Source organism: Ictidomys tridecemlineatus, chromosome 2 (assembly GCF_052094955.1).
Source record: "Ictidomys tridecemlineatus isolate mIctTri1 chromosome 2, mIctTri1.hap1, whole genome shotgun sequence".
In the NCBI taxonomy this organism is placed as follows: Eukaryota; Metazoa; Chordata; class Mammalia; order Rodentia; family Sciuridae; genus Ictidomys; species Ictidomys tridecemlineatus.
Genome location: NC_135478.1, coordinates 43,715,214 through 43,742,967, shown reverse-complemented (window position 1 = coordinate 43,742,967; position 27,754 = coordinate 43,715,214). Strand labels below are relative to the sequence as shown.

Genomic DNA, 27,754 nt, shown 5'->3' with positions numbered 1-27,754 from the left:
ATAAAATACAAAAGAGATCTGAGGATTTAGCACAGGTAGAGCAATCCCCCAGTACTCCCTCCAAAAAAATAGTATTTCACATTAAACTAGTGAGTGGATGTGCCTTGGACAAGCTCATTCTTCAGACTGACCCATGCAGAGGCATAACCCTCAGCTCTGCATTGATCCCCAATCAGGCAGCTGTAGCTGCCCTCCAAGGTCATGTCAGAGCAGTTTCCAGGCTGCAGAAGAACCTGAAGAGCTACACTTTAGCAATAATGGAAATGGGAGCAGTGCTTCAGTTTCAGTTTTTGTTTATAATGATGACATGGAAAAAATACTGCCAGGTGCCCAGCATGAATCTGGGATGCAGTAGCTCCAAGAGTTCTCAATGAGAGACAGCCATCTCACTTATAGGCACCACTAGATACAAATAGAGCTTCTGAAACAGACACCCTTAGCATTAGAGAAAACAGCAGCTCTCAGTCCAAGAAAGATGTTATTAAGGAAAGAAGCTGGAAGATCTTGAAGAAAAACTTGGATTGAATAAATGGCTGATCAAGTCATCTAAAAAAATATATCTCCCCAAGGAGTTCCTCCTTAAATACCAGAAGTACACATCTACTCTCAGTATGAGAAACACCACACTAAAGAGAAAGGAGCATCTTCTTGGTGAAATTTCTAAAAGTTTTTCATCTCTGCTGCTCTTTCCTCCACTGGCCATTGGCCCAGGAACTATGTTAGAAGGCATATAACAGCCTCCACCAGCACCTTTTGATAAATAATTAGATCTGACTTTGTTCATACAATGTGAATATATAGCTGAGCATCTGACAGCTAACTGAAGACCTAACATGATCCTTGGATTGTTGTTCAACCTATGTTTATTTGTTCTGTAAATGCTGTATTTCTAATATAGTAGATTGAAAGAACAGACATTAAACTATTATTACAAACCTGTGGAATCAATCAATAAGTGTGTGTCTGACTGATTCATAGCTACTATAACAATTTAGTGTTGAATTTTCTTTAGATACTAGGGAAAAATAAATACCTAATGTAAATAATTATACTAAACCAGTCATGATGTATGTAGTATTTTCAAAATTACCTATAACTTAGGCTGGGGTTTTGGCTCAGTGCCAGAGTGCTTGCCTTGCATATGTGAGGCACTGGGTTCAATCCTCAGCACCACATAAAAATAAATAAACATGGCTGGGGATGTGGCTCAAGCTCGCCTGGCATGCGCGGGGTGCTGGGTTCAATCCTCAGCACCACATAAAATAAAGATGTTGTGTTCGCCGAAAAATGAAAAATAAATATTAAAAAATTTTCTCTCTCTCTTTAATAAATAAACAAACAAAATATATTGTACCCATGTATAACTAAAAAAGTATTTTTAAAAAATTATCTATAACTTTAATTCACTTAAAACACTTTGTTTCCAAAGAATGAATAACACTGATATTAAAATCACTACATTAAGAGGTTTATCCAAAATATTGTGGTCTTATATTCATCAACTGTAGAAAATACTGTTTAATTTACATGGTTGCAGGGTATCTACTAAAGACTACAATTAACTATGTTAATAGTTATTAATAATATAAATAAAAGTCCAGCTACAAATTATGCTGTAGCTAAGTGTGGTGGTGCATGCCTATAATCCTAGCTACTCAGAAGAGTAAGACAGGAGAATTGGAAGTTTGAGGCCAGTCTCAGCAACTTAACAAGACACTGTCTCAAAATAAAAAATAAAAAGAGCTGGGTATATAGTTCAATGTCACAGCACCGCTGGTTCAATCCCCAGTACCAGGGTAGGGAGTAGAAAAAACATCCACTTCTATATAGTTCATACACTAAACTGATTTTGTTTTTGCAGTATAAAAAATTCAACTTCTGATTGTTAAGTAATCATTTGGATGATCAGTTTTATGTCAAAGGCACCTACTTAATATCTTTTTTTTTTTCCCCTGTATTAAGGACCGAACCCAGGAGTACTCCACCTCTGAGCTTCATTACCACCTTTGTTTGTTTGTTTTAATTTTGAAACAAGGTCTCTCTAAGTTGCCCAGGTTGGCCCCAAACTTGTAATTCTCCTGCCTCAGCCTTTCAAGTTGCTGGGATTACAAGTGTGTACCACTGTGCCTACTTTTTCTTGGTATATTTTACTGTTAATCACTCTGGATTATTGGATTTAATTTTATCACTCGCATTCAACTTTTGTGTTCTCTTAAAATCATCTTTATTCTAAGCAAACTGTATCCACTTTCAAAGAATGGAAATAGAAAAAAAATATTTTTTGCCAAATTAAAAAAACTCAGGTCAATGATCTCATTTAAGATTCATACAAACATGGAAAGTATTTAGGTAAAGTAGAATTAGCCACATATTACAAACATGGAAACTGAAGAAAAAGAGGAATGAACTGGCTTATCAAAGTTGCACAGTTAATACCAGAACAAAGAATCCATGTCTCTTGCAAAGGGCTTTATGCTAAATTATTAAGCAGGCAAAACACACAACTTAAGGCTTAGAGGATGGGAAAATAGTTCATATACCTTCAACAAATCATTAAATTAAGCAAAGACACATTTGTTAACTTACTAATGGAATGATGAAACTTTGCGTCAGCTCCAAAAAATATCGACGGAGAATCACACTTTGAGCCTCAGAAGGACGTTTCTGTTGTACACCCTTAAAAGAGGAAATAATGAGAACCTACGTTCTAGTGGCCAGAAATATAAAACACTGATAATTACCAAGTTCAACTTTGTAAACATATATTTATATTAACATAAAAAACCTAGAACTTAATCTTCCAGTAATTTAATTTGAAGTTAATTGTGTCTTATCCTGTGAAATGAATCATTTGCAAGAAGTTGGAAGAGTAGAGGGAGGGGAGATAGAGAAAGAGTGATCCATTAGTTCTAAGTTACAGCCAGGATCAAGAAGTTCTGGTGTGCTATACTGCACAGTAAGGTAGTACTATAGATAATAATTATGTACTGGATATCTCAAAAATCCAGAAAAAAAGGAGTTTGAATGTTTTCATCATAAAAAAAAAAAATGATGAAAAAATTGAGGATAGGTATGTCTGACCTGATGTAAGCATTAAATAATGCATACATGCATCAAAACATCACATGGCACACCACTAACGTATAATTTTATGTTTTTGCTTCAATTAAAAAATAAATTTTATTTAAACACAAACAGAATCTTTAAAGCAAAACTTAAAAAGAGACTTTAGCTTAGGGAACATCCTATACTTAAAAACATCAATTCATGCTGTACACAGTGCACACCTGTAATTCCAGCTACCTGGAAGGCTGAGGCAGGGGGCCTGCAAGTTCAATGTCAGCCTCAGTAACTTAGAGATCCTGTTTCCAAAAAAAAAAAACGGGGGGTGGGGGGCGCTAGGGATGTAACTCTGGTAGAGCACCCCTGGGTTTGAACTCTAGTAACACATACACACATCAAAAAAAAATCAGTTCATAGTGAAGAAATCTTAATTTCATATTTTCTATATTAATACTATTTACATTTAAAAACTTTATCTCCTACCATTAGATGCTGAACTACCTCATGGTAGAATCTATGACTTTCTTTTTACTATAACTCCCAAGTTTCTAGAAAGATTGGCACTCCTTAGTATATACAGCTTCAATATTCAAGCTATTACTTTGACTTGTATAAAACTTTGGTTTTAAAGTGAGATTCACTGGGCTTGGTGGCACACACTTGTAATCATAGCATCTCTGGAGGATGAGGTAGGAGGATTTCAAGTTTGAGGCCAGCCTCAGCAACTTAGCAAGACCTTGTCTTAAAATAAAAAAAAAAAAAAATATGCACTGAGGATGTAGCTCAGTGTATGTATAGCACCTGTGGGTTCAATCTCCAGTAAAAAAAAAAAAAAAATAGATTCCACTTCACAAAGCATATATTGCCTAAATAGATATTACATACCAGAACAGAGACTTAATAATATGAACAAGTAATTACCTTCTGTAATTGTTTTATGATCTCTTCATCTCTATTTAGATATGGCTTATAAGAAGTATAAACTCCTAAGAAGAAAAGAAAAGAATATGGTAAAGAGAAAAATTCAACTACCAGAGAAGTATATATTTAAAACTTAATAAAAGTCAATACCATCTCTTCCTGAACAGTGCCTGAGGTGGTCTGAGGTGATCTGTGAAAATGGTTCTTATTCTCTTAACCCAGAAAGTCCCCCCAAAATCACACAAATCGAGAGGTTCAAATCTTCATGTTCACTTTAAGAATACCTGTGAAACTGCTTAGTCATCAAGGACATGCATACATGAAAAGCCACCAAGTATTTGAAAGAAGTCACTTTAAAGAAGCAATATGTGCCATTCTAGTATTACAATGGTAGAGTTGGTTGATATTGCAGGCCAAGTGAGGCTGGACATAGGGTCAGTGACCTATAATTTTTGCATTTAGAATTTAAATTAGAATAAAATTAAGTTCTTAAATAGTTAATTTCAATTAAATCCCACTTATTTTAAATAGTTAAATTTTTAAAATTTTTATTCATTTATTTTTAATTGGTTCTAATTACTTACACATGATAGAAGAATGCATTTTGACACCTTGTACACAAATGGAGCACAACTTTAAATGGTTAAATTCTTGAATTTAGAATTTTTGCAATACCTGCTTAAAATGCAGAGAGTAATGCTGAACTTACATGTTGATTCTCTGATTATTGACCATACCAAGGTGAACAAAGCACACGAAACACACTGCCATACTTAAAGAGCTCATGGTTGGATCAATCCATACATGAGCTCCCCTACTACACTGAAATGATCCTCCCTGAAAAGAAATAAACTGTTCCTAAACCAGAAAAGAAGGTTGCACAAAAGAAAAAGACATCCTAGAAGAAGTGGAAGAAATCAAAACTTATGGCACAGAAATAAATTCAGCATAAAATAAATATAAATAAAAGTTAAGAATACCAGGTTTTGAATCCAGAGTCTTTAGGTTCTTCAATTTTTTCACTTTAACTTGTTTAGGAATTTCACCTGAAGGAAACAGCATAAGCATCCTTATTAATGATTATAATCATACATATTGCAAATCTAGAATTTTATATGATTAATGATCTAATAATTGTTTGTTAAGAGTGCTGTAAATAAAGCATTATTCTTAACATCAATTAATACTGAAGAGTTCATTCCTAATATATTAAAACTGGAAAAGGGGAACATTAGATTATTAACACTATAGAAACAATTCAGGTAAACTGTACTAAAAATAGATATTTGATCTTTGATTAATATGTATCTATCATTACTTAAATTGCTCCCTTTTTGTTACTCAATTTGTAATTTAAAATGTATGTGCAAAGTACATGAAACTAGAAAATTATGTTTCAAATAGGAATAAGATACCCTTTAAGAGCAAATGGAAGGGTAGGAGTGTAGCTCAATGGTAGAGCAGTTGCTTAGCAGGCACAAGGCTCTGGGGTATAATTCCTGGAACCACCACACACATAAAAAAAAAAAGTAAATAGAAAAGAGAGAAACTCCAAAGTAACCAAGCAGATATAATATTCAAAAGTTTTATTTTTTGTTATTTCCACTATATCCATCTTTGGACTATAGAAACTTACACTGTCATCAAGTGATAAGAGTGTGTGCAACCACTACAAGTCTGAGCCACAGATCACAGAGCCGAGAAGGCTGCTGTGTCGAATAGTATAGTACAGTACAGGTAATGGCCCTGGTCTTGTGGTCAAAGGAAGCCATAACCTAAACAACCCATATAATAGGCAGAAAAAAAAAAAATGCCTCTAGGATCACACTTAAAAGTGTCACGAATAGGGCTAGGATTGTGGATCAGTGGTAGAGTACTTGCCTAGCATATGTGAGGTACTGGGTTTGATCCTCAGCACCACACACAAAGAGAAAAAATAAAGTTATTATTTTTTAAAAAAGGGTCATGAACTTACATGTTTTAAAAAACATTTTTTTCCTATTTTCTGCCCTCCCTCTCTTTGCTAAAGAGTAGAAGAAACTAAAGACTGAAAAAAAAATCTAAAAACTATCTAATCCAAGCATCTAAATTTAGAAAATATCTTTCTTTAAACATTACATAGATCAAACTGGTAAATGTGCTATATACAGGGGTGGGATTGTTGCAATAAGGAACACTTTCACTGGCAATCTTATATTGTTAAAAAAAATTTTTAAGAGTATGTTCTATGGTAAAACAGATATTTTAATAATCTTTTTACCCTGAAATAATTTCAATCTTACAGAAAAGTTGAAAAACAATTCAATCTATACTCCAATTTTTCCAGCTGCCCAGATAACTTTAAACAGATATATGTTAAGAAAATCACAGATTTGCATTATTTTTCCATTGATCCAGTAAATAATGCAAACGACATGTAATACAGTCATAAAACAACTAAATCCTGATACCAAGAGGCTCATAGTCTAATAGAAAAATATGACAAATAAAGATAACAATTCAGAGGAATACATGCTAGGGTAGAATTATAAATAAGAGACCATGGAAAAAGAGTTTCCTGTACAAAGGAGTGAGAAAATTACTGAGGGTTCCTAGAGGAAGTAACATATAAGCAGTCTTATAAGAGAAATTAAAAAAAATCTGTATGTAAATGGGGGTAAACAACTTTCAAATAAATAGTTAAATCAAGAAGTATGAAGAACATGCTGCTTAAAGAGTTGTGGTAAATGGTAAGGAGATTAATAATCGCTATTTACTAAATTCTTATTCTGTGCCAGTCTCTGCTCTGGGAAAACTACACAAATTATTGCATTTAATTTTCAAAATAAAAGTGTGTTTATGATACCTATTTTAAAGATGAAGAAATTAAAGCATGAGCCAGGCACAGTGTGCATGCCTGTAATCCCAGTATCTCAGGAAGCTGAGGCAGGAGGACCACAAGTTCAAAGCCAGCCTCAGCAATGGAAGGCGCTAAGCAACTCAGTAAGACCCTGTCTCTAAATAAAATACAAAATAGGGCTGAGAATGTGGCTCAGTGGTTGAGTGCCACTGAGTTCAATCTGAGTACCCGTACCACCCCCTCCCCCAAAAAAAAAAAAGAAAGAAAAAGAAATTAAGACATAAGCAAAACTAGTGTTCACCTCATATGCACCAATACCAGTTGTTTACTGTTGTCATCCATTCTGACTGATGAGTACCCCTTTCAGACAGGTTGTTAGCTCTAACACAACTAGACACAGAAAAACATGTCCAGGGATACATAGATAACATGACTAAGTCAGGATATTAAGTAGGGCAACCAACTTCAGAGCTATCATGCTTAACCAAGACACCAAAACAGCAGGGATGGTGAACTAAGTTACAATGGGCAGGAGATGATGCTTGAGAAGTGCCGTCAAACCAAGAGGAACTTTATAAAAATGTCTGACATCCAAGGTAAATGAGTGATTGGAAGCATGGACATGTGAGAAATAATGAGGACAGTATAATGACATCATCAAATCTGCATTCTAACACACTCATTGCCACCAGGTGGTGATAGTGCATGCCACAATCAAAGGACTGAGCCAGAGCTGTTGTGCCTGCACACAGGAGTCTGAAGTGCAAGAGAGAAAACTAGAGGATAACATGTATACATGGTAGAGCACTGCTTCTAAGTGGAAACAGCACCTGAAGCAAAGCAAGTACATCAGGGAAAGACGAGAGGGAGATACTGGAGCACCACTGAGATAAAACCTATAGATTTGCAGGATAGACTGAGAGAAAGGAAAGAATCTAGAAAACCTGGATTTCTTCCTCCCTCCCTCCCCCTCTCTATCTTTCTCTTTCTCTCTCTCTCTCTCTCTTTCTTTCTTTCTTTTGGTGTGTATGTGGATTGGGGATTGAATCAGGACTTTGTTCATGCAAGGCAAGCACTCTACCAACTGAGCTATACCACCAGTCTCAAACCTCAGATTTCTGTTTTTAATATCATACCCTGGTTTGTATTCTGTCAATTTAGTTTACCTATTCCCATTTATTAATTATATTGCGAATGCCTCTCTTCTAGAATCTTAGGGTAGGCTTCACAGAATTCAGCATAACTTGTCATCACAAGACTCCCCTCTCCTTCATAAATACATGTGTATTAATATATATTTATCAGATAACTAAAAAGCCATCTGACTCAGACACCAAGAATCCAAAGAATATCCAAGAGTCAAAACCACAATGGTTTGAATAAGTACTTACATGCTTATTTTCTGTTTCCTTTTACTCTATCACAAAGGACCATCAAATCCTCTATCAATCAACCCTGTTTATTACAACATATTACAGTCTCAATATCATTAGGAAAAAGCAAATTAAAACCACTGTCTCACATATTAGATGGTCATAATGAAAAAGACAATATCAAATGTTGGCAAGGATGTAAAGAACTGGGAACCTCAAGAGCTGAAGGCTCAGTAATAGAGCACTTGCCTAGCATGCGCAAGGTCCTGAGTTCAACTTCAGATCAAAAAACAAAGAAAAAGAAAAGAAATGAAAACCTCAAACATTTTGTTAAGAATGTAAAGTACTGGAACATTTTGGAAAACAATATGGTAACTTCTTCCAATACCTTTATCAGTTCATGCTACTGTAATAATGATTTTGTATAAAATTTCTCTATCTACACCCCCCAAGACAGTCTTTTTTAATATGGGAATGAAAAATAAACACTGGTCTAGTATATTACAATTAACCAAATAGCCTAGATTAACAGAACCAAACCATGAAAATAAATATGAAGATTAAGGATTTTTAAAAATTCTCCTATCTTCTTATATCTAAGATTCTAGTATGCTCTAACTGTTGCTCTCTGAACTATCATTAGTATCAAACAGGACACCAATGAAATGGCAGGGGACCATGACCTTTATAGAGTGCCATGCAAGAGGTATTGTATTTAATCAAAGAACTTGAAGCTTACAGAAGCTGTTCTAATACCATACAGCTCTGATTGCCAAGGTGAAGCTCTTTGCTCTTTCCCCTATTTCATAAAGCTTCTAAGGATTTCAGATTAAGACTGAGTCCAATATTTATAAATAACATGATTTAAGATGTTATCTCTGACTCTAATACATCAATCTATATGTATATGTATAGTAGAGAAGATAGCTTAAGAAATTTTATTTAATAATACATTAAACATACCTGTATATACCAAAAGGAATAATTTTAAAAGGTAGCATGTTATCTCATGTTCCAATTATTTCAGTGAAAATTCAGAAAGTCAAAGGACCCTACATTTTCACATAGGAGCTAAGTCACAAAACACCAGTGGATTGTGCAGTGCCTGCTGCCAAACCCCCCAACACCTCTCCACTCTCTGAGTGTGTAGCACAAAGGCAATAGAGTCCTTGACATGCTGCAATACCAATATCAGCCCTGCCCTTGGACTGTGCAGCACAAAGGGCACCAGAAGGAACCTGTGCCAAACAAGTTCCACATTCTGCACTAGCTTGGTAACATGCTGCAATGTCAGCACCTGCCCTGCTCTTGGACTGAACAACCCAGATAACTCTGGAATAAATCTTTGCCAGGAATGCCTTATCTCATTCTGGCATGCAGGGCAGCTGAGAGGTAATCCAACTGACTATAGTCACAAACCACTCATGCTGGTTGCCTGGCAAGCATCATAGAGGAAAGAAGTAGGGAAAAAATCCCCAGTCTTTGCTCTCTTCAAGAAACACACAGCCTAAAATGACACAGAACTAAACTCTGATCAGCACAGATTGCAAACATCTGCTATTGCCTGCACAACTGAACACTTCAGTGGAAAAGAAAGTTTTTATTTTTTATTAATATTTTTATTACTGCCAATTTTTGTTTATATATATACATATATATAAAGAAATATATTTCTTTCTCACTTTTTTTTTGGGGGGGGGATACTGAGAATTGAACCCAGATGGGCTCTACCACTGAACTGCATCTTTTCATTTTTATTTATTTTCTTTAGTTGTATATGAATACAATATTTATTTTTATGTGGTATTGAGGATTGAACCCAGTGTCTCACATGTGTTAGGCAAGTGCTCTACAAATGAGCTACAACTCCAGCTCCTTCATTTTTATTTTGAGACAGGGTCTTGCCAAGTTTCCAAACTGGCCTTAGAACTTGGAATCTTCCTACTTTAGCCTTTAGCCTCCCAAATAGCTGGGAATACAAGCATACATGACTTATTTATTTATTTTAGTTGTAGATGGACACATACCTTTATTTATCTATTTGTATGTGGTGCTGAGGATTGAACCCAGTGCCTCATAAATTCTAGCTAACTGTGCTCTACTATTGAGCCACAACTCCAACCCCCACCATTGCTCTTAATAATTTTTTCTTTTCTTCCCTTTTTTCTTTTTACTTTTACTATTCTCCTGCTTTCCCCCTTTTCCTTTTATTTTTTACAAGTTTTAATTTTTATTATTTTTCTTCTCCTTTTAAAAATTAATTTTAAATTTTTTATTTGTTAATACTTTGGTTTATTTTACATTATGTTTGCCCCCTTTCCTTTCTATTGTTGTTGATGTTGTGGTTGTTGCTTGGTTTTTCCTTTTTTTTGGTACCGGGGATTGAACTCAAGGGTACTTAACCACTGAGCCACATCCTCAGTCCTTTTTTTTTTTTTTTTTGGAAACAAGGTTTCATTAAGTTACTTAGGGCCTTCTTGCAAACTTGCTGAGGCTGGCCTTGAACTAGCAATCCTCCTGCCCTAGCCCTCTGAGCCACTGAAATTACAGGTGTGTGCCACCATGTCCAGCTACTTTATCTGTTTTTTGGGTTTAATATTTTGTTGTTGTCTGTTTTCTTCTTTCTACACCATGCTTGGGATAGGGTTTTGCCAATAGGGGTTATAATATTACTGAGTTCCACTTTCAGCCTAGCTCAGAAAAATTGCATCTTACTCCAGCCAGAACCTAGTCCCAGTTGGACCCTGGTGCATAATTCACCTTAAAGAATAGAGAAATAAAAACCCCCCAGGTGTCATAAGGCAATATGACACCTCTTAAAGTTCATAACACTCTAGTAACCAATTCCAAAGATGATCAAGTGGATAAAATGCCATACATAAAAATTCATAAGAATCAATATTTTTTAAAGCTCAGTGAATTCCAAGAGGATACAAATAAGACAATGCAGGATATGAAGGAGCAATTTTTTTTAAACAGTCTAACAGAAATCTTGGAAATAGAGTTTAATAAAGTTTAGATGAAAAACTCAGTAGAAACCATCACCAATAGACTAGATCAAGAGGAAGAGAGTTATCACGTCTCAAAGATAATTTCTCTAGGAATTATCATATTCAGACAGCAAAAAAAGGAAAAAAAAAGAAAGAATGAATAAAACAGAAGAGATCTCTGTGACACCTGTTTGGAATAGACAAGAGGAGAAGGCTACATGCTGAAGGTATAGAAAACCTATTCAGTACCAGCCATGATGGCACTTGTCTATAATCCCAGCTACTTGAAAACCTCAGGCAGGAAGATCCCAAGGTCAAGACCAGTCTGGACTACCTAGTGAGATCCTGTCTCAAAGTAAAAGGTACTGGGTACACAGTTAAGTGATAGAGTATTCATCTAGCACACACTAGCCCCTTGGTTCAATGCCCAGTACTACCCTCCCCCCAAAAAAGACAAAGATAAATAGGAAAATTTATTTAATAACATTACAGCAAAAACTTTCCAAATCTAGGGAAAGACATGGAAATTCAGAGGAATTTAGAACCCCAAATAGACACAACCAGAAAAGAATCTTTCAATGATGTATTATAAACTCCCAACAGTATAGAATAAAGAAAGAAGATTAACAGTTGCAAGAGGCTGGGTGTGGTGGTATATGCCTGTATTCCAAGTGACTCAGGAGGCTGATGAAAGAGAATCACAAATTTGAGGCCAGCTTCAGGCAACTTAGCAAGATCCTGTATCAAAAGAAAAAATAAAGAGCCAGGGTTTTATGCTCAGTGGTAGTGTGTTCCTAGGCTCAATCTCCAGTATAACCAAACCAAACCAAACCAAAAACAAATTGTAAGAGAGAAGCACCAGGTCACAACTAAAGGTAAACCCATCAGAGTAACAGAAGATTTCTCAGAGGAAACTCTAAAGCCCAGGAGAACACGGAAAGATTATTTCAAGTCCTGAAAGGCAATCACTGCCAGTCTAGGTTACAATACTCAACAAAGTTTTCCTTCAGAATCTAGGAGAAATAAAGACCTGTTATGATAAGCATAAACTAAGGAAATTCATGGCCAGTATTAAGAAGCATCACAGAAGATACTTGCTGATTTGATTAAAAACAGAACCCAACAATATGATGTCTGAAAGAAACTGACATCACTGTCAAAGACATATAGATGGAAGAGATGAAAAAATGTTATTCTGAGCAAATGGAATCCATAAGCAAACAGGAGTAGCTATACTTGCAACATACAAGAGAGACTTTAAGCCCAAATCAGAAGACACAAAGAAGGTCATTACATAATGATAAAGGTAACAAATCATCAAGAACATATGACTGTAAACATAATGCACTGAATATAATAGTACTCAATTTTATAAAATAAACATTACTGGACATAAAGGGAGAGATAGAGTCTAATACAATAATAGTGGGTAGCTTCAATATCCTATTCTCACAAACAGATAGAGCATATGGACAAAAAAATCAACAATGAAAGATGAGAGTTAAATAAGGCAACAGATCAAACAGACTTAACAGACGCACACAGAATATTCCATCCAGGGGCTGAGGCTGAGGCTCAGCGATAGCACTCTTGTCTGGCGTGCATAAGGCACTGAGTTAGATTCTCAAATAAACTAAATAAAATGAATACATAAAGGTCTACCAATAACTTAAAAATATCTATATAAAAAAGAGAATATTCCATCCAACAGCTGGAGGACACATATTCTTTTCATCAGCACATGGATCTTTTCCAAAACAAATATCAGGCCATAAAGTCAGTCTTAATAAATTCAAAATATGAAATAATCTTATCAAATTATAATAGAATGAAACTAGAAATTAACAGCAAGAGAAAAATACAGAAATTATACAATCCATGGAGACTGAAAATTATACTCTTGAACAAATAGTAGGTGCTGAAGAAATTGTAAGGGGATTAAAATATTCATAGACTCGAATGAAAAGAAACACAACATATTGTAATCTATGGGTTACAGTGAAAGCCATACTAATAGGAAAGTTTATAGCTATGATTGCCTAAATAACCTAATGATATATCTTAAGGTCTTAGAAAAATAAGAACAAACTAAACCCAAAATCAATAGAGGAAAAAATAATAAATATCAAGGTATAAATAAATGAAATATACACTAATATTATAGACTATATAATATAAAGGATCAATGCAACAGTTGGTTCTTTAAAAAGACAAAATTGACAAACCCTCCACTAACTAATCAAAAAGAGAAAACACAAATAAACAAAATTGGAAATGAAAAAGGGGATATTACAAAAGATACCACCAAAATTTATAGCATCATTAGCGAACTGGAAAATCTAAAAGCAATGGATTTCTTAACACATATGAATTAACAAATCTGAACCAAGAGGATATAAAAAACAAAAAGATATCGTTAACAAGCAGAGAAATTGAGGCAGTAATAAAAAGTCTCTCAACAAAGAAAAGTCAAGGACTGGACAGATTCACTGCTGAATTTTATCAGACATTTAAAGAAGAACTAATACCAATGTACCTCAAACTATTTTATTTAAAAAACAACAACAACTATAGACCAACATTCTTAATAAACACAGACTCAAAAATTCTCAACAGATATTTGCAAACTGAATTCCAAAGTACATTTAAAAAGTTCATACAAAATGGACATAGAGATGCACATCTGTAATCCCAGTGGCTCAGGAGGCTGAGGCAGGAGGATCATGAGTTAAAGGCCAGCCTCAGCAACATAGCAAGGCCTTAAGCAACTTAGTGAGACTCTATCTCAAAATAAAGTACAAAATAAGAATTGGTGATGTGGCTCAAAGGTTAAGCATCCCTGGGTTCAATCCCTGGTACCAAAAAAATATATATCAAATTGGTTTCATTTCAAGGATGCAAGGATGGAGATCCAAGATGGCAGCGGGCGTGGAGAGATCAAGTCTCTGACCTCTTCAGCTGCCCGAGCATAGGGAGTCGTAAACCGTCTAAATGCTGTTTGCTCAGGATCACTAGGCAATGCTGAACTGACGTGGATCTGGGGCAAACAGTCTGGGCCTCTCAGAACACACACGGAGCCCGGATCGGCTGAATTCAAGCTCCCATTCACCTGCTTCTCGCAGACAAACCGCTGTGACTCAGCACTAATGATCCTGCTGAAACAACTGGTCGGCCCTTCTGATCCTACCGAGGTTAATGCCAACCAAGCCTTCATAGGCAGTGGCCACAGGATTCAAACGGGGCTTGGGAGAGACAGTCAGGAGCCACCCGTTGCATTGGTCACCCGGCAAAGGGAAACGAACTGTCGCCATCTGCATGGGATTCCACCATGGCACAGGACTGACATAACCAGAATACGGCGGAGGAGATAACTTCATTGAAACCAGCGACTACAAGTGTGTAATCCCCAAGCTTTCCCTCTCCACACAGCGGGGAAACCTAAAGGACCCCTCCCAGCTCTCCCGTGAGCGCGATAGCCAGACGGAGGGAATAAGGAGTGGCGTGGAACTCCCAGCTACCACTCCCACCAGTGCTGACAACTGAGGTCTCTTGCACCAGCTACCGGGGGCGTGGCTACCGGAGGGTAAGCAAAATTCGCTGAGGATTCTCAGCCCCAAGCTCTACAAACTTAGGGTCTGAGGGAATGGCAAACAGGGAGAGTGTGCCCAGTGGTTCATGAAAACAGGGCTCCCGGGAGCAGCAGACCTGTCGTGTAGTCAGTATTGTGGTGAGAGTCACCGGTGAGCAGGGCCTGGCTTGAGAAAAAGTAGGGAAGTGACTAGACACAAGAGAAGGCCCTAGGCACTCAGGATTGGAGACCCGCGCAGTCTGGGAGGAGGAGCTCCTGCACAGTGATTGGTTCCTGCGTATTGAGAGGAGAAGATTGGCTCGGTGAGCACAGCTCCACCTACTGGAAGAGAAGTTAATCAAACTCTAAGACTGCATTTAATAATTTTTTTTTTTAATTTGGGTTCTTTTTTTTCATTTTCATTTTTGTTGTTGTTTTTAAAGTTTTTTTTAATTTTTTTTTCTACTTTTTTATTTTAATTTTTATTTTTTATTATTTTTTTTAATTTTTTTTCTTCCATTTTTTTTTATTGATTGTTCAAAACATTACAGAGCTCATGATATATCATCTTTCATACATTTGACTCAATTGGGTTTTGAACTCCCCAAATACATAATGCAGACTCACTTCTGTTACATACTCACATTTTTACATAATGGCATATTAGTGACTGTTGTGTTCTGCTACCTTTCCTATCCCCTACTATCCCCCCTCCCCTCCCCTCCCCTCCCATCTTCCCTCTCTACCTCCTCTGCTGTTGTTCAATTCTCTCCCCTTTTTATCCCCCTCCCCCTTGCCCCTCATAACCTCTTATAATTTTGTGTATCACTGAAGGGCTCCTACCATTTCCATATGTTTTCCCTTCTCTTTCCCTTTCTCTCCCCCCATTCGTCTTAGTTTACTGTTAGTCTTTTCCTCATGCTCTTCCTTCCTGTTCTATTCTTAGTGGCTCTCTTTATATCAAAAAAGACATTTGACATTTGTTTTTTAGGGCTTGGCTAGCTTCACTTAGCATAATCTGCTCTAATGCCATCCATTTCCCTGCAAATTCTATGATTTTGTCATTTCTTAGTGCTGCATAATACTCCATTGTGTATAGCTGCCACAATTTTTTTAATCCACTCATCTACTGAAGGGCATCTAGGTTGGTTCCACAGTCTAGCTATTGTGAATTGTGCTGATATAATCATTGATGTGGCGGTATCCGTATAGTGCGCTCTTTTAAGGTCCTCAGGGAATAGTCCAAGAAGGGCAATAATTTTTTTTATTTTGTCTTTTCATTTCTTTTCAATTTTCTTATTCCCCTTCCTTGAATTCTACCTGCTTACTCTCATTCTCTTTAGTGACTTCTTCCCTTCCCTTTTAATACCTTTCCTCCCAAGCATCAAATAAATTTATAGGAGTAAACAGTAACTCAGCAGTCAAACAGAACAAGAAGTAACATGAGCAGCATGAAAAAGCAAGGAAGAAAAGGAGTACAAACAATGCAGGACAGCCTAAATATTCAGGAGGACCTAGAGTCATCAGAAAAATGGTCATATAAAGAACTCAAGGATTACCTAAGACAGATGGAATGGAACCTTAAAGAGGATAAGAGACAGCAAATTCAAACAGTGAAAGAACACATTGAAAATGAATTACAAAAACAGATAAAAGAAGAAGTTAAGCATCTTTATCAGGAGATAGAGATTATAAAAAAATCAAACAATAATTCTAGAAATGAAGGAAACTATAAACCAAATTAAAAACTCAAATGAGAGTATCACTAACAGAGTGGAGCAAGTAGAAGCCAGAACGTCAGATAATAAAGACAAAATGTATCATCTTGAAAAGAGTCTAGCCAACTCAGAAAGGCTGGTAAAAAATCACAATAAAAACATCCAAGAGATATGGGATAACATAAAAAACCAAACTTAAAGACTCATTGGGATAGAGGAAGGTATAGAGATTCAAACCAAGAGAATGAGTAACCTGCTGAATGAAATAATTACAGAAAACTTTCCAGAAATGAAAAAGGAAACGGATATACAAATTGTAGATGCATACAGGACACCGAGCATACAAAATCACAGTAGACCAACGCCAAGACACATTGTTATGAAGATATCCAATATACAGAACAAAAAGAAAATATTAAAAGCTACAAGAGAAAGGAGGCAGATTACATTCAGGGGTAAACCAATAAGGTTAACAATGGACTTTTCATCAGAGATGCTGAAAGCGAGAAGATCCTGGAACAAGGTATTTCAAACACTGAAAGACAATGGATGCCAACCAAGAATTCTGTATAAAGCAAAATTAAGCTTCAGGTACAATAACGAGATAAAAATCTTTCATGATAATCAAAAGTTAAAAGAATTTGCAGCCAGAAAACCAGCATTGCAAAGCATCTTGAGCAAAACACTACATGAGGAAGAAATGAAAAACAATAACCAAAACCATCAGTGGATAGTGCCTCGGTAAAGACAGAGGGCAGGGGAAAAGCTAATCCTGGAGAAACAAACTAAATTTAAAAAAAAAAAAGATAAATCATCAAACATGGCTGGAAGTACAAACCATATATAAACAGTAACTCTAAATGTTAATGGTTTCAACTCTCCAATAAAGCGACACAGGCTGGTAACATGGATTAAAAAAACAAATCCAACAATATGCTACCTCCAGGAGACACATCTGATTGGAAAAGACATACACAGGCTGAAGGTGAAAGGTTGGGAAAAAATATATCACGCAAACAGTCCTCGTATGCAAGCAGGGGTGGCCATCCTCATATCGAATAAAATCGACTTCAAGACTAAGTTAATCAAAAGGGATAAGGAAGCACATTATATACTGTTAAAAGGAACCATTCACCAACAAGACATAACAATTATCAATATTTATGCACCAAATAATGGTGCTACGACGTTCATAAAACAAATTCTCCTCAAGTTTAAGAACCAAATAGACCACAACACAATAATTATGGGTGACTTCAATACACCTCTCTCACCATTGGACAGATCCTCCAAACAAAAGTTGAATAAATAAACTATAGAACTCAATATCACAATCGATTACCTAGACTTAACTGACATATATAGAATACATCAACCATCATCAAGTGGATGTACTTTTTTCTCAGCAGCACATGGATCCTTCTCAAAAATAGACCATATATTATGCCATAGGGCAACCCTCAGTAAATATAAAGGGATAGAGATAATACCATGCATTTTATCTGATCATAATAAAATGAAACTGGAAATCAATGATAAAAGAAGGAAGGAAAAATCCTACATCACATGGAAAATGAACAATATGTTACTGAATGATCAATGGGTTACAGAAGACATAAAGGAGGAAATCAAAAAAATCTTAGAGATAAATGAAAATACAGACACAACATATAGGAATCTATGGGACACAATGAAAGCAGTTTTAAGAGGGAAATTCATCGCCAGGAGGTCATTCCTAAAAAAAAAAAAAAGAAAAAACCAACAAATAAATGAGCTCACACTTCATCTCAAAGCCCTAGAAAAGGAAGAGCAAAACGATAGCAAATGTAGCAGAAGGCAAGAAATAATTAAAATCAGAGCGGAAATCAACGAAATGGAAACAAAAGAAACTATTGAAAAAATTTACAAAACCAAAAGTTGGTTCTTCGAAAAAATAAATAAGATCGACAGACCCTTAGCCATGCTAATGAAGAGAAGAAGACAGAGAAATCAAATTACTAACATACGGGATGAAAAAGGCAATATCACAACAGATGCCACAGAAATACAGAAGACAATTAGAAATTATTTTGAAAACCTATATTCCAATAAAATAGAAGATAGTGAAGACATCGATAAATTTCTTAAGTCATATGATCTGCCCAGATTGAGTCAGGAGGATACACACAATTTGAACAGACCAATATCAATGGATGAAAGAGAAGAAGCAATCAAAAGACTACCAACCAATAAAAGCCCAGGAACGGATGGGTATACAGTGGAGTTTTACAAAACCTTTAAAGAAGAATTAATACCAATACTTTTCAAGTTATTTCAGGAAATAGAAAAAGAGGGAGCTCTTCCAAATTCATTCTATGAGGCCAACATCACCCTGATTCCGAAACCAGATAAAGACACCTCAAAGAAAGAAAACTACAGACCAATATCTCTAATGAACCTAGATGCAAAAATCCTCAATAAAACTCTGGCGAATCGAATACAAAAACACATCAAAACAATTGTGCACCATGATCAAGTAGGATTCATCCCTGGTATGCAAGGATGGTTTAACATACGGAAATCAATAAATGTTATTCACCACATCAATATACTTAAAGATGAGAACCATATGATTATCTCGATAGACGCAGAAAAAGCATTCGACAAAGTACAGCATCCCTTTATGTTCAAAACATTAGAAAAACTAGGGATAACAGGAACTTACCTCGAAATTGTAAAAGCTATCTATGTATGCTAAGCCTCAGGCTCGCATCATTCTGAATGGAGAAAAATTGAAGGCATTCCCTCTAAAATCTGGAACAAGACAGGGATGCCCTCTATCACCACTTCTATTCAACATAGTTCTCGAAACACTGGCCAGAGCAATTAGACAGACGAAAGAAATTAAAGGCATAAAAACAGGAAAAGAAGAACTTAAATTATCACTATTAGCGGGCGACATGATTCTACACCTAGAAGACCCAAAAGGGTCTACAAAAATACTACTAGAACTAATAAATGAATTCAGCAAAGTGGCAGGATATAAAATCAACATGCATAAATCAAAGGCATTTCGGTATATCAGTGACAAAAATTCTGAAACAGAAATGAGAAAAAACACTCCATTCACAATATCCTCAAAAAAAAAATAAAATACTTGGGAATCAACCTAACAAAAGAGGTGAAAGATTTATACAATGAAAACTACAGAACCCTAAAAAGAGAAGTAGAAGAAGATCTTAGAAGATGGAAAAATATACCCTGTTCATAGATAAGCAGAACTAACATCATAAAAATGGCGATATTACCAAAAGTTCTCTATAGATTTAATGCAATGCCAATCAAAATCCCAACGGCATTTCTTGTAGAAATAGAGAAAACAATCATGAAATTCATATGGAAAAATAAAAGACCCAGAATAGCAAAAGCAATTCTAAGCAGGAAGTGTGAATCAGGCGGTATAGCGATACCAGATCTCAAACTATATTACAGAGCAATAGTGACAAAAACAGCATGGTACTGGTACTAAAACAGGCGGGTGGACCAATGGTACAGAATAGAGGGCACAGAGACTAATCCACAAAATTACAACTATCTTATATTTGATAAAGGGGCTGAAAGCATGCAATGGAGGAAGGATAGCATCTTCAACAAATGGTGCTGGGAAAACTGGAAATCCATATGCAACAAAATGAAACTGAATCCCCTTCTCTCGGCATGCACAAAAGTTAACTCAAAATGGATCAAGGAGCTTGATATCAAATCAGAGACTCTGCGTCCGATAGAAGAAAAAGTTGGCTTCGATCTACATATTGTGGGGTAGGGCTCCAAATTCCTTAATAGGACACCCATAGCATAAGAGTTAATAACAAGAATCAACAAATGGGACTTACTTAAACTAAAACGTTTTTTCTCAGCAAGAGAAACAATAAGAGAGGTAAATAGGGAGCCTACATCATGGGAACAAATTTTTACTCCTCACACTTCAGATAGAGCCCTAATATCCAGAGGATACAAAGAACTCAAAAATTAGACAATAAGATAGCAAATAACCCAATCAACAAATGGGCCAAGGACCTGAACAGACACTTCTCAGAGGAGGACATACAATCAATCAACAAGTACATGAAAAAATGCTCACCATCTCTAGCAGTCAGAGAAATGCAAATCAAAACCACCCTAAGATACCATCTCACTCCAGAAAGATTGGCAGCCATTCTGAAGTCAAAAAACAACAAGTGCTGACGAGGATGTGGGGAAAAGGGTACTCTTGTACATTGCTGGTAGGACTGCAAATTGGTGCGGCCAATTTGGAAAGCAGTATGGAGATTCCTGGGAAAGCTGGGAATGGAACCACCATTTGACCCAGCTATTGCCCTTCTTGGACTATTCCCTAAAGACCTTAAAAGAGCGCACACAGGGATACTGCCACATCAATGTTCAATGCAGCACAATTCACAATAGCTAGACTGTGGAACCAACCCAGATGCCCTTCGATAGATGAATGAATAAAAAAAATGTGGCATTTATACACCATGGAGTATTACGCAGCACTAAAAAATAATAAAATCGTGGAATTTGCAGGGAAATGGATGGCACTAGAGCAGATTATGCTAAGTGAAGCTAGCCAATCCCTAAGAAACAAATGCCAAATGTCTTCTTTGATATAATGAGAGCAACTAAGAATAGAGCAGGGAGGAAGAGCAGGAGAAAAAGATTAACATTAAACAGAGACATGAGGTGGGAGGGAAAGGGAGACAAAAGGGAAATTGCATGGAAATGGAGGGAGACCCTCATTGTTATACAAAATTACATATAAGAGGTTGTGAGGGGAATGGGAAAATAAACAAGGAGAGAAATGAATTACAGTAGATGGGGTAGAGAGAGAAGATGGGAGGGCAGGGGAGGGGGGATAGTAGAGGATAGGAAAGGTAGCAGAATACAACAGTTACTAATATGGTATTATGTAAAAATGTGGATGTGTAACTGATGTGATTCTGCAATCTGTATTTGGAGTAAAAATGGGAGTTCATAACCCACTTGAATCTAATGTATGAAATATGATATGTCAAATGCTTTGTAATGTTTTGAACAACCAATAAAAAAAAAAGAAATAAAAGTACATGTTCATACAGAGACTCAAAAAAAAAAAAAGGATGCAAGGATGGCTCAACATATGCAAATCAATGAATGTAATAAAAGCCATGTGCAGTGACACACACCTGTAATCTTAGCTACTCAGAAGCCTCAAGCAGAAGGATCACAAATTTCTGGCCAGCCTGGGCAATTTAGTGAGACTGTCTCAAAATAAAAAAGGTTGAGGATGCAGAGAATCCCTGGATAAAATGCTCATTACTACAATAAATAAAGAAATTAGATAAATATAATATACCACATAAATAGAATCAAGGATAAAAACCCCATGATCAATTCAATAAATTCAGAAAAAGCCTCTGATAAAATCCTATATCACTGCATGATAAAAGCCTTGAATAAATTTAGGTGTAGAAAGATTATACTACAAATTAATGAAGGTTATATACAACAATCTCACAGCCAACATCATAATGAAAGGGGAAAAAGAGAATGCATTTCCTCTAAAATCAAGGATGAGACAAAGGTATCTACTCTCAGCACTCTTGCTCAATATAGTATGTGAAATTTTAGACAGAATAATTAGGTAAGAGGACAAAAAAACAGATTCAAATAGTAAAAGTAGAAGGCAAATTATCCCTGTATGCAGATGATGATTCCACACTTAGAAAACCCTAAAGACTATCAAAAGACCCTGAAATTTTAAAAACAATTTGAGTGAAGTAGCACAATACAAAATCAACACACAAAAGTCAGTAGTTTTATCATACACCAACAATAAACTAGCTGACAAAGAAATTGGGAAAATAATCCACTCACAACAGCATCAAAAGAAAAATAAACACAAACAACACCAAAAATTCCCTAGAAATAAATCCAAACAAGGAGGTGAAAGATCTTTACAATGAAAAATTACAAAACCCTGAAGAAGGAAACTGAAGAAGATGCTAATAGAGGCGGGTTGGGGGAACCTCCCCAGGGATTGGGAGAAATAATACTGTCAAAATGATCATACTAGGGGCTGGGGTAATGGCTCAGTGATAGAGCACTCGACTCACACGTGCAAGGCCCTGGGTTCGATCCTCAGCACCACATAAAATTAATAAATTAATTAAATAAAGTTATTTTAAAAATACTTTAAAAAATGATCATACTACTGAAAGTGATATATAGATTCAATGCAATCCCCATCAAAATATCAATGCTATTCTTCACAGAACTAGAGAAAAAAAAAAAACAACCCTAACCTAAGATTCATATGGAAGCATTAAAGACCCTGAATAGCCAAAGTCATCCTAAGCAAAAAGAGCAATCCTGGAAGCATCATAATACCCAATTTCAAAATATACTACAGATCCCCAGTAACAAAAACAGCATGGTATTGGCAGAAAAATATACACAGACCAAGAAATAAACCCATAAATCTACAGCTAACTGATTCTTAACAAGGGTACTAAAAGCATACACTTGAAAAAAGACAGCCTCTTCAATAAATGGTGAAGGGAAAACTACCACATGTAGAGGACTGAAACTTGATCCCTATTTTTCACCCCCTGAGTTTAAAAAAATCAACTCAAGATGGATCAAAGATCTATAACTTGGAAACTAGTACAGGGAAATACTTTTAAGATAGGCACAGGCAATGATTTCCTGAATAGAACTTCAGTAGTTCAGGAAATAAAAGCAAGGATTGACAAATGGAATTAGATTAAATTAAAAAGCTTGAGCACAACAAGGAAACAATCAACAAAGTAAAGAAACAATTTACAGAATGGGAGAAATTTTTTTCCAGCTGTGTACCTCACAGAGGATTAATATCTAGAATACATAAGAATTTAAACAGTTTCAACAATAAAATTACAAGTAATCCAATCAAAAAGAGCAAAAGTTCTTAGCAATTTCTCAAAAGTACAAATGGCATATGTATATGAAAATATACACATATATTTCATATAAATGAAAAAATTTTCAACATCTTTAAACATCAAGGAAATGCAAATCAAAATTACAGTCAGAATCCATCTAACCCCAACCCAAATGGCTACAACCAATAATAATAATAATGATAATGACAACAATAATAACAATGATGATAACAAATGCTGATGAAGATATGGAGAAATAAGACAATGTGTGAAGGTAAATTAGTACAGTCACTATGGAAAATAGTATGGAGTTTCCTCAAAAATAAAAAAAATCTAAAAATAAAATTACCATATGATGCAGCCATTATCACTCTTGGATACTTATCCAAAAGCAATGAGGTCAACCTTCAAAAGAGGTATCTGCATACTCATATTTATTGCAGCCGTATTCACAATAGCTGGGATACACAATCAGTCTAGTCGCCCATCAACAGATGAAAGAATAAAGAAAATAAGGCATATATACACAATGAACAATTATTCAACCACAATGAATGAAACCATGTCATTTTCAGGAAGATGACAGGAACTGGAATACATCACATTAAATGAAATAACTCAGACACAGAAAGACAATTATTGCACATTTACTCTCATATGTCCAATAAAAAAGAAAAAAAAAAAAAAAGATCACCCAAAAGTAGAAGAATGACTATTAAAGAAGGGAAAAATGGCTGTGGAGAGGATGGAGAGAGAAATAGAAAAGAGAAAATAGATGGGAAGGTGAACATGATCAAAGCATGACATACACATGTATGCGAATGTCACAGTGAAACCCATTAATCTGTATAATTAATAAGCATTAATAATTTTAATTTTAAAAAATTTTCCCCCCAAAAAAGAATCCACATATTTTACTGGGAACTTACATTCTTCCCCAAAGGCTTTAATTTAGGATGCCTTAAAGAAAGCTCCAACAATGTAAAAAGTAACCAAGGAATAAAAACAAAAGGGAAGAAATAAACCTGCTCAGCCACATTACACACTAAGAACAGAATACCAAGTTTATACTTTACCTGCCGGCTTAAGGTCTCCTATTCGAATAATGTGTGGCCAATGCTGGAGTGTTTTAGCAAAAAAAGGGTTGGTTACTCCTAATATGACTGAGGGCCTATATAAAAATAAAATAAAACAAAATTTAAAAAGGTAAGAAATATATGAATGTTAAACCAATGAAGAATAATTTATAATTTCCTTTGAGTGAACAATATATAGATATCTTTTCCTTTACTTAATTTATTAATATCAACTACATGCCAGGCAACATATTTAGTACTTCAAATAAAGATTAAAAGCACACAGAAAGAATACATTCCTAAATATCATGCCCAAAATCATGACACTGAGGTAGAATAAAATGCACAATAATCACAAAGAAGAACCTATGGTCTGCCAAGGTATTAAAGGACAGACTCAAAGAGATGACATTTCACAAAGACATGAAAGATGAATAGTTTTCTGTCAAGTGAATAAAGGAAGTTAAAGGTAATGCAGGAGAACAAACAGTATGTGCCACGTGATGAGGTGAGATGGTAGTCTATTCATAGATCTACACACAGTTCAGCATTTTTGGAACACAAAGTGAGAAGGATGAGTAGACAAAAATGAGAGTAGATGGATGAGTACCAAATTTATATCTAAGAAATTTAGATGTTATCTTATATGCAGACAAGCTTTTAGGGAACCAAGTGGAGACAAGTCACATGAATGAAAAAGAGATACCCTACAAAGAAGGGAGGGTAATAGGGGGAAAGCAACAGTTAAGAAAAACATAACAGAATGCTGATTAATAGAATTTGTTTAAAATTTTGACAGAGGGCATGTTAAGGAAGAGAAATTTATGACAATTTCAGATTCTGATAACTAAATGCGATTAAGACATGCAGGTAGCAATGTGCTTAAACAACAACACAACCTAGATACATAGGTCTGAACCTCAGAGAGAGATCTGGGGCAGGAAGATATGTTTCAGTCATTAATACAGGGTTTTGTTTTTTGCTTTTAGTACTGAGATTGAACTGGAGGGGCACATGACCAATGAGCCACATCCCCAGCCCTCTTTATTTATGAGATGGGATCCTGGCTCAGGACCTCACTAAACTGCTTAGGCTGGCTTTGAACTTACAATCCTCCTTCTCTGAGTTGCTGGGATTATAGGTATGCACTACCATGACTGGTGGTACAGGATCTTTTAGCTTTCTTTCTATTTTCTTTTTCCATTACTGGAGTTTGAACCCAGAGCCTTGAGCACACTAGGCAAGCACTCCACCAATGAGCTACATTCCCAGTCCCTCACATAGGGTTTTATCAGACATCATGGGTACCAGCAAGACTATACAGAAAAAATTATCAGACTGAAATCAGGACCAGAACACAACAGTGGAGAACATCAATACTTAAAAGGTTAATAGAGGAAAAAGTCTGTAAAGCAGACTGAAATGTACCACCAGACAGCCAGAAGAGAGTGGGATCAAGGATTAAAATAATTTCAAGAAAGAAAAGGTGGGGCAAATAGGGCAATAATACACCCTCTGGATCAGGCAGTAAGAAATATCTTGGTATATAAGGCAAGAACAAATTCAGTGGATGCAGAGAAGTTGATCTGCAATTCACTGAGAAGCAACCAGAAAATCAAGAAGTGTAGACATCAAATGGAGATTTTTGTTATTCTAGAAACTTAGCTATGAAAAGAAAATAAGCAATAGAACAGGAACTAAAAGAAAAAGGAAAAATTATTTTTTCCTTGCTACAGATTGGAAAAGATTTTTCATAATGACAGCAGAAACAAAAGTACAGTCTAATGACAACACAGATTCCATTAATAAATAAAATTGCACAAATAAAATAAGTTAGTAACACTTGAAATATAAAATTATTACCAGCAGCTCCTCAAACCTTCCTCTATAAAATCAATCTGCCTATAATTAAAAATTTAAATTAAAAATTTATTATCAAAAATAATTCTACATAATTTTGGTTATAAAGTTAATACATGATGAATAAAAGTTATTCTGTTTACTCACGGAGCTTGAGTACGGGTAGTATATTCTTTGAATTCACTGTCATGGATAGTAAAATAAGGTCGGAAATCACTGAAATACTTTAGTGGAGAAATACAGCTGTGGAACAAGAAAAACATGTAAAACAAAGAACAAAAATTAAAGGTCCTATGCCATAACTATGAAGCATCTGTATAAACAGTATATACCCACTGGGATAACTTATTTATTTTGATAAAACTAATAAACTCATTTCAAGGAACTAAAAAGACAAATGGAAATATGCAACATGGAATGGCATAATGAAAGAACACTGGGTTTAATGCCGCAAATAGGGTGAAATCCCGGCTTTCCCTTTCACCAACTATGTGCCTTTGATTAAACCTTTACCATTTGCACACTAACAGTTTTCAAGGGCTAACTTCAGGTATGTGAATGAATGCGCTTGTTGCTCATAACAACAAAGACACAGTTCTAGCCCTCATGGAACTTGAATGAGTATTCTCATCCATAAAATGGTGCTACAATAAAAACTACCTTCTGACATTATTGCTGTGTGGATGTTAAGTAATGATGTATTGGGAAACATACCACAGATGGGAAAGTGCTGAAAATATCACTATCAGGAAGCAAATATACTCACTTAACAAGAGCCAGCACAGTCTCTGATGACTCTGATGGTGATGGTGCCATGACCACAATGGGCTCTCCCAAAAGCACCAGCTCCCAAAGCATCTGACTATGAAGGAAAACTGGGCAGAAACACCTGGAAGGTATTTACACAGAAGAAATATTTTGTTATTTATCCAATCCTGCTTTTTAAATCCCTGTATAATCATTCTAAAACTTCACATTGATCTAAATTCTTCCTGGTATTTGTATCTTGATCTGATATACTAATTTAGAACATGGCAATGTATAATCAAAAGCTTTATTTATTTATTTATCAGTGCTGGAATTAAACCCAGGGCCTTGAGCATACACTATACCATTGAGCTTCTATTTTAACTCCCTTACTTTTCTTAAGAGACAGGGTTTCACTGGCCTCAAACTTATAATCATTCTGCATTAGCCTACCAAGCAGCTGGGACTACATGCATACACCACATACTAGCTTCTAAGTTTCTTTTATACACACAAAAGTATATATCAATTTGACGTGCCAATTTTTATAAGATTAAATGCAATACATTATTGAAAAATGAAATAGCTGACAAACAACAAAAGCATATAATTAAACTGTTTTACCATATGATAATTCTATTTTATTAATATTAATAATTTA

At 35.6% G+C, this 27,754-nt stretch overlaps 1 protein-coding gene across 4 annotated transcripts in view; it reads right to left on the bottom strand.

Annotated features, from left to right (window-relative positions):
• Nucleotides 1-27,754, bottom strand: part of Dennd6a (DENN domain containing 6A) — a 69,668-nt gene that overhangs the window by 7,605 nt on the left and 34,309 nt on the right. For all 4 annotated transcript variants that reach the window (XM_021731323.3, XM_078038349.1, XM_005317235.5 and 1 more), the window contains 6 exons: nt 27,113-27,235; nt 26,494-26,589; nt 24,487-24,581; nt 4,965-5,030; nt 3,985-4,049; nt 2,587-2,676 (listed from right to left, as the gene is read on the bottom strand). In XM_021731323.3, the coding sequence (XP_021586998.2) occupies nt 2,587-2,676; nt 3,985-4,049; nt 4,965-5,030; nt 24,487-24,581; nt 26,494-26,589; nt 27,113-27,235 (535 nt within the window). The remainder of the gene's footprint in view (nt 1-2,586; nt 2,677-3,984; nt 4,050-4,964; nt 5,031-24,486; nt 24,582-26,493; nt 26,590-27,112; nt 27,236-27,754) is intronic.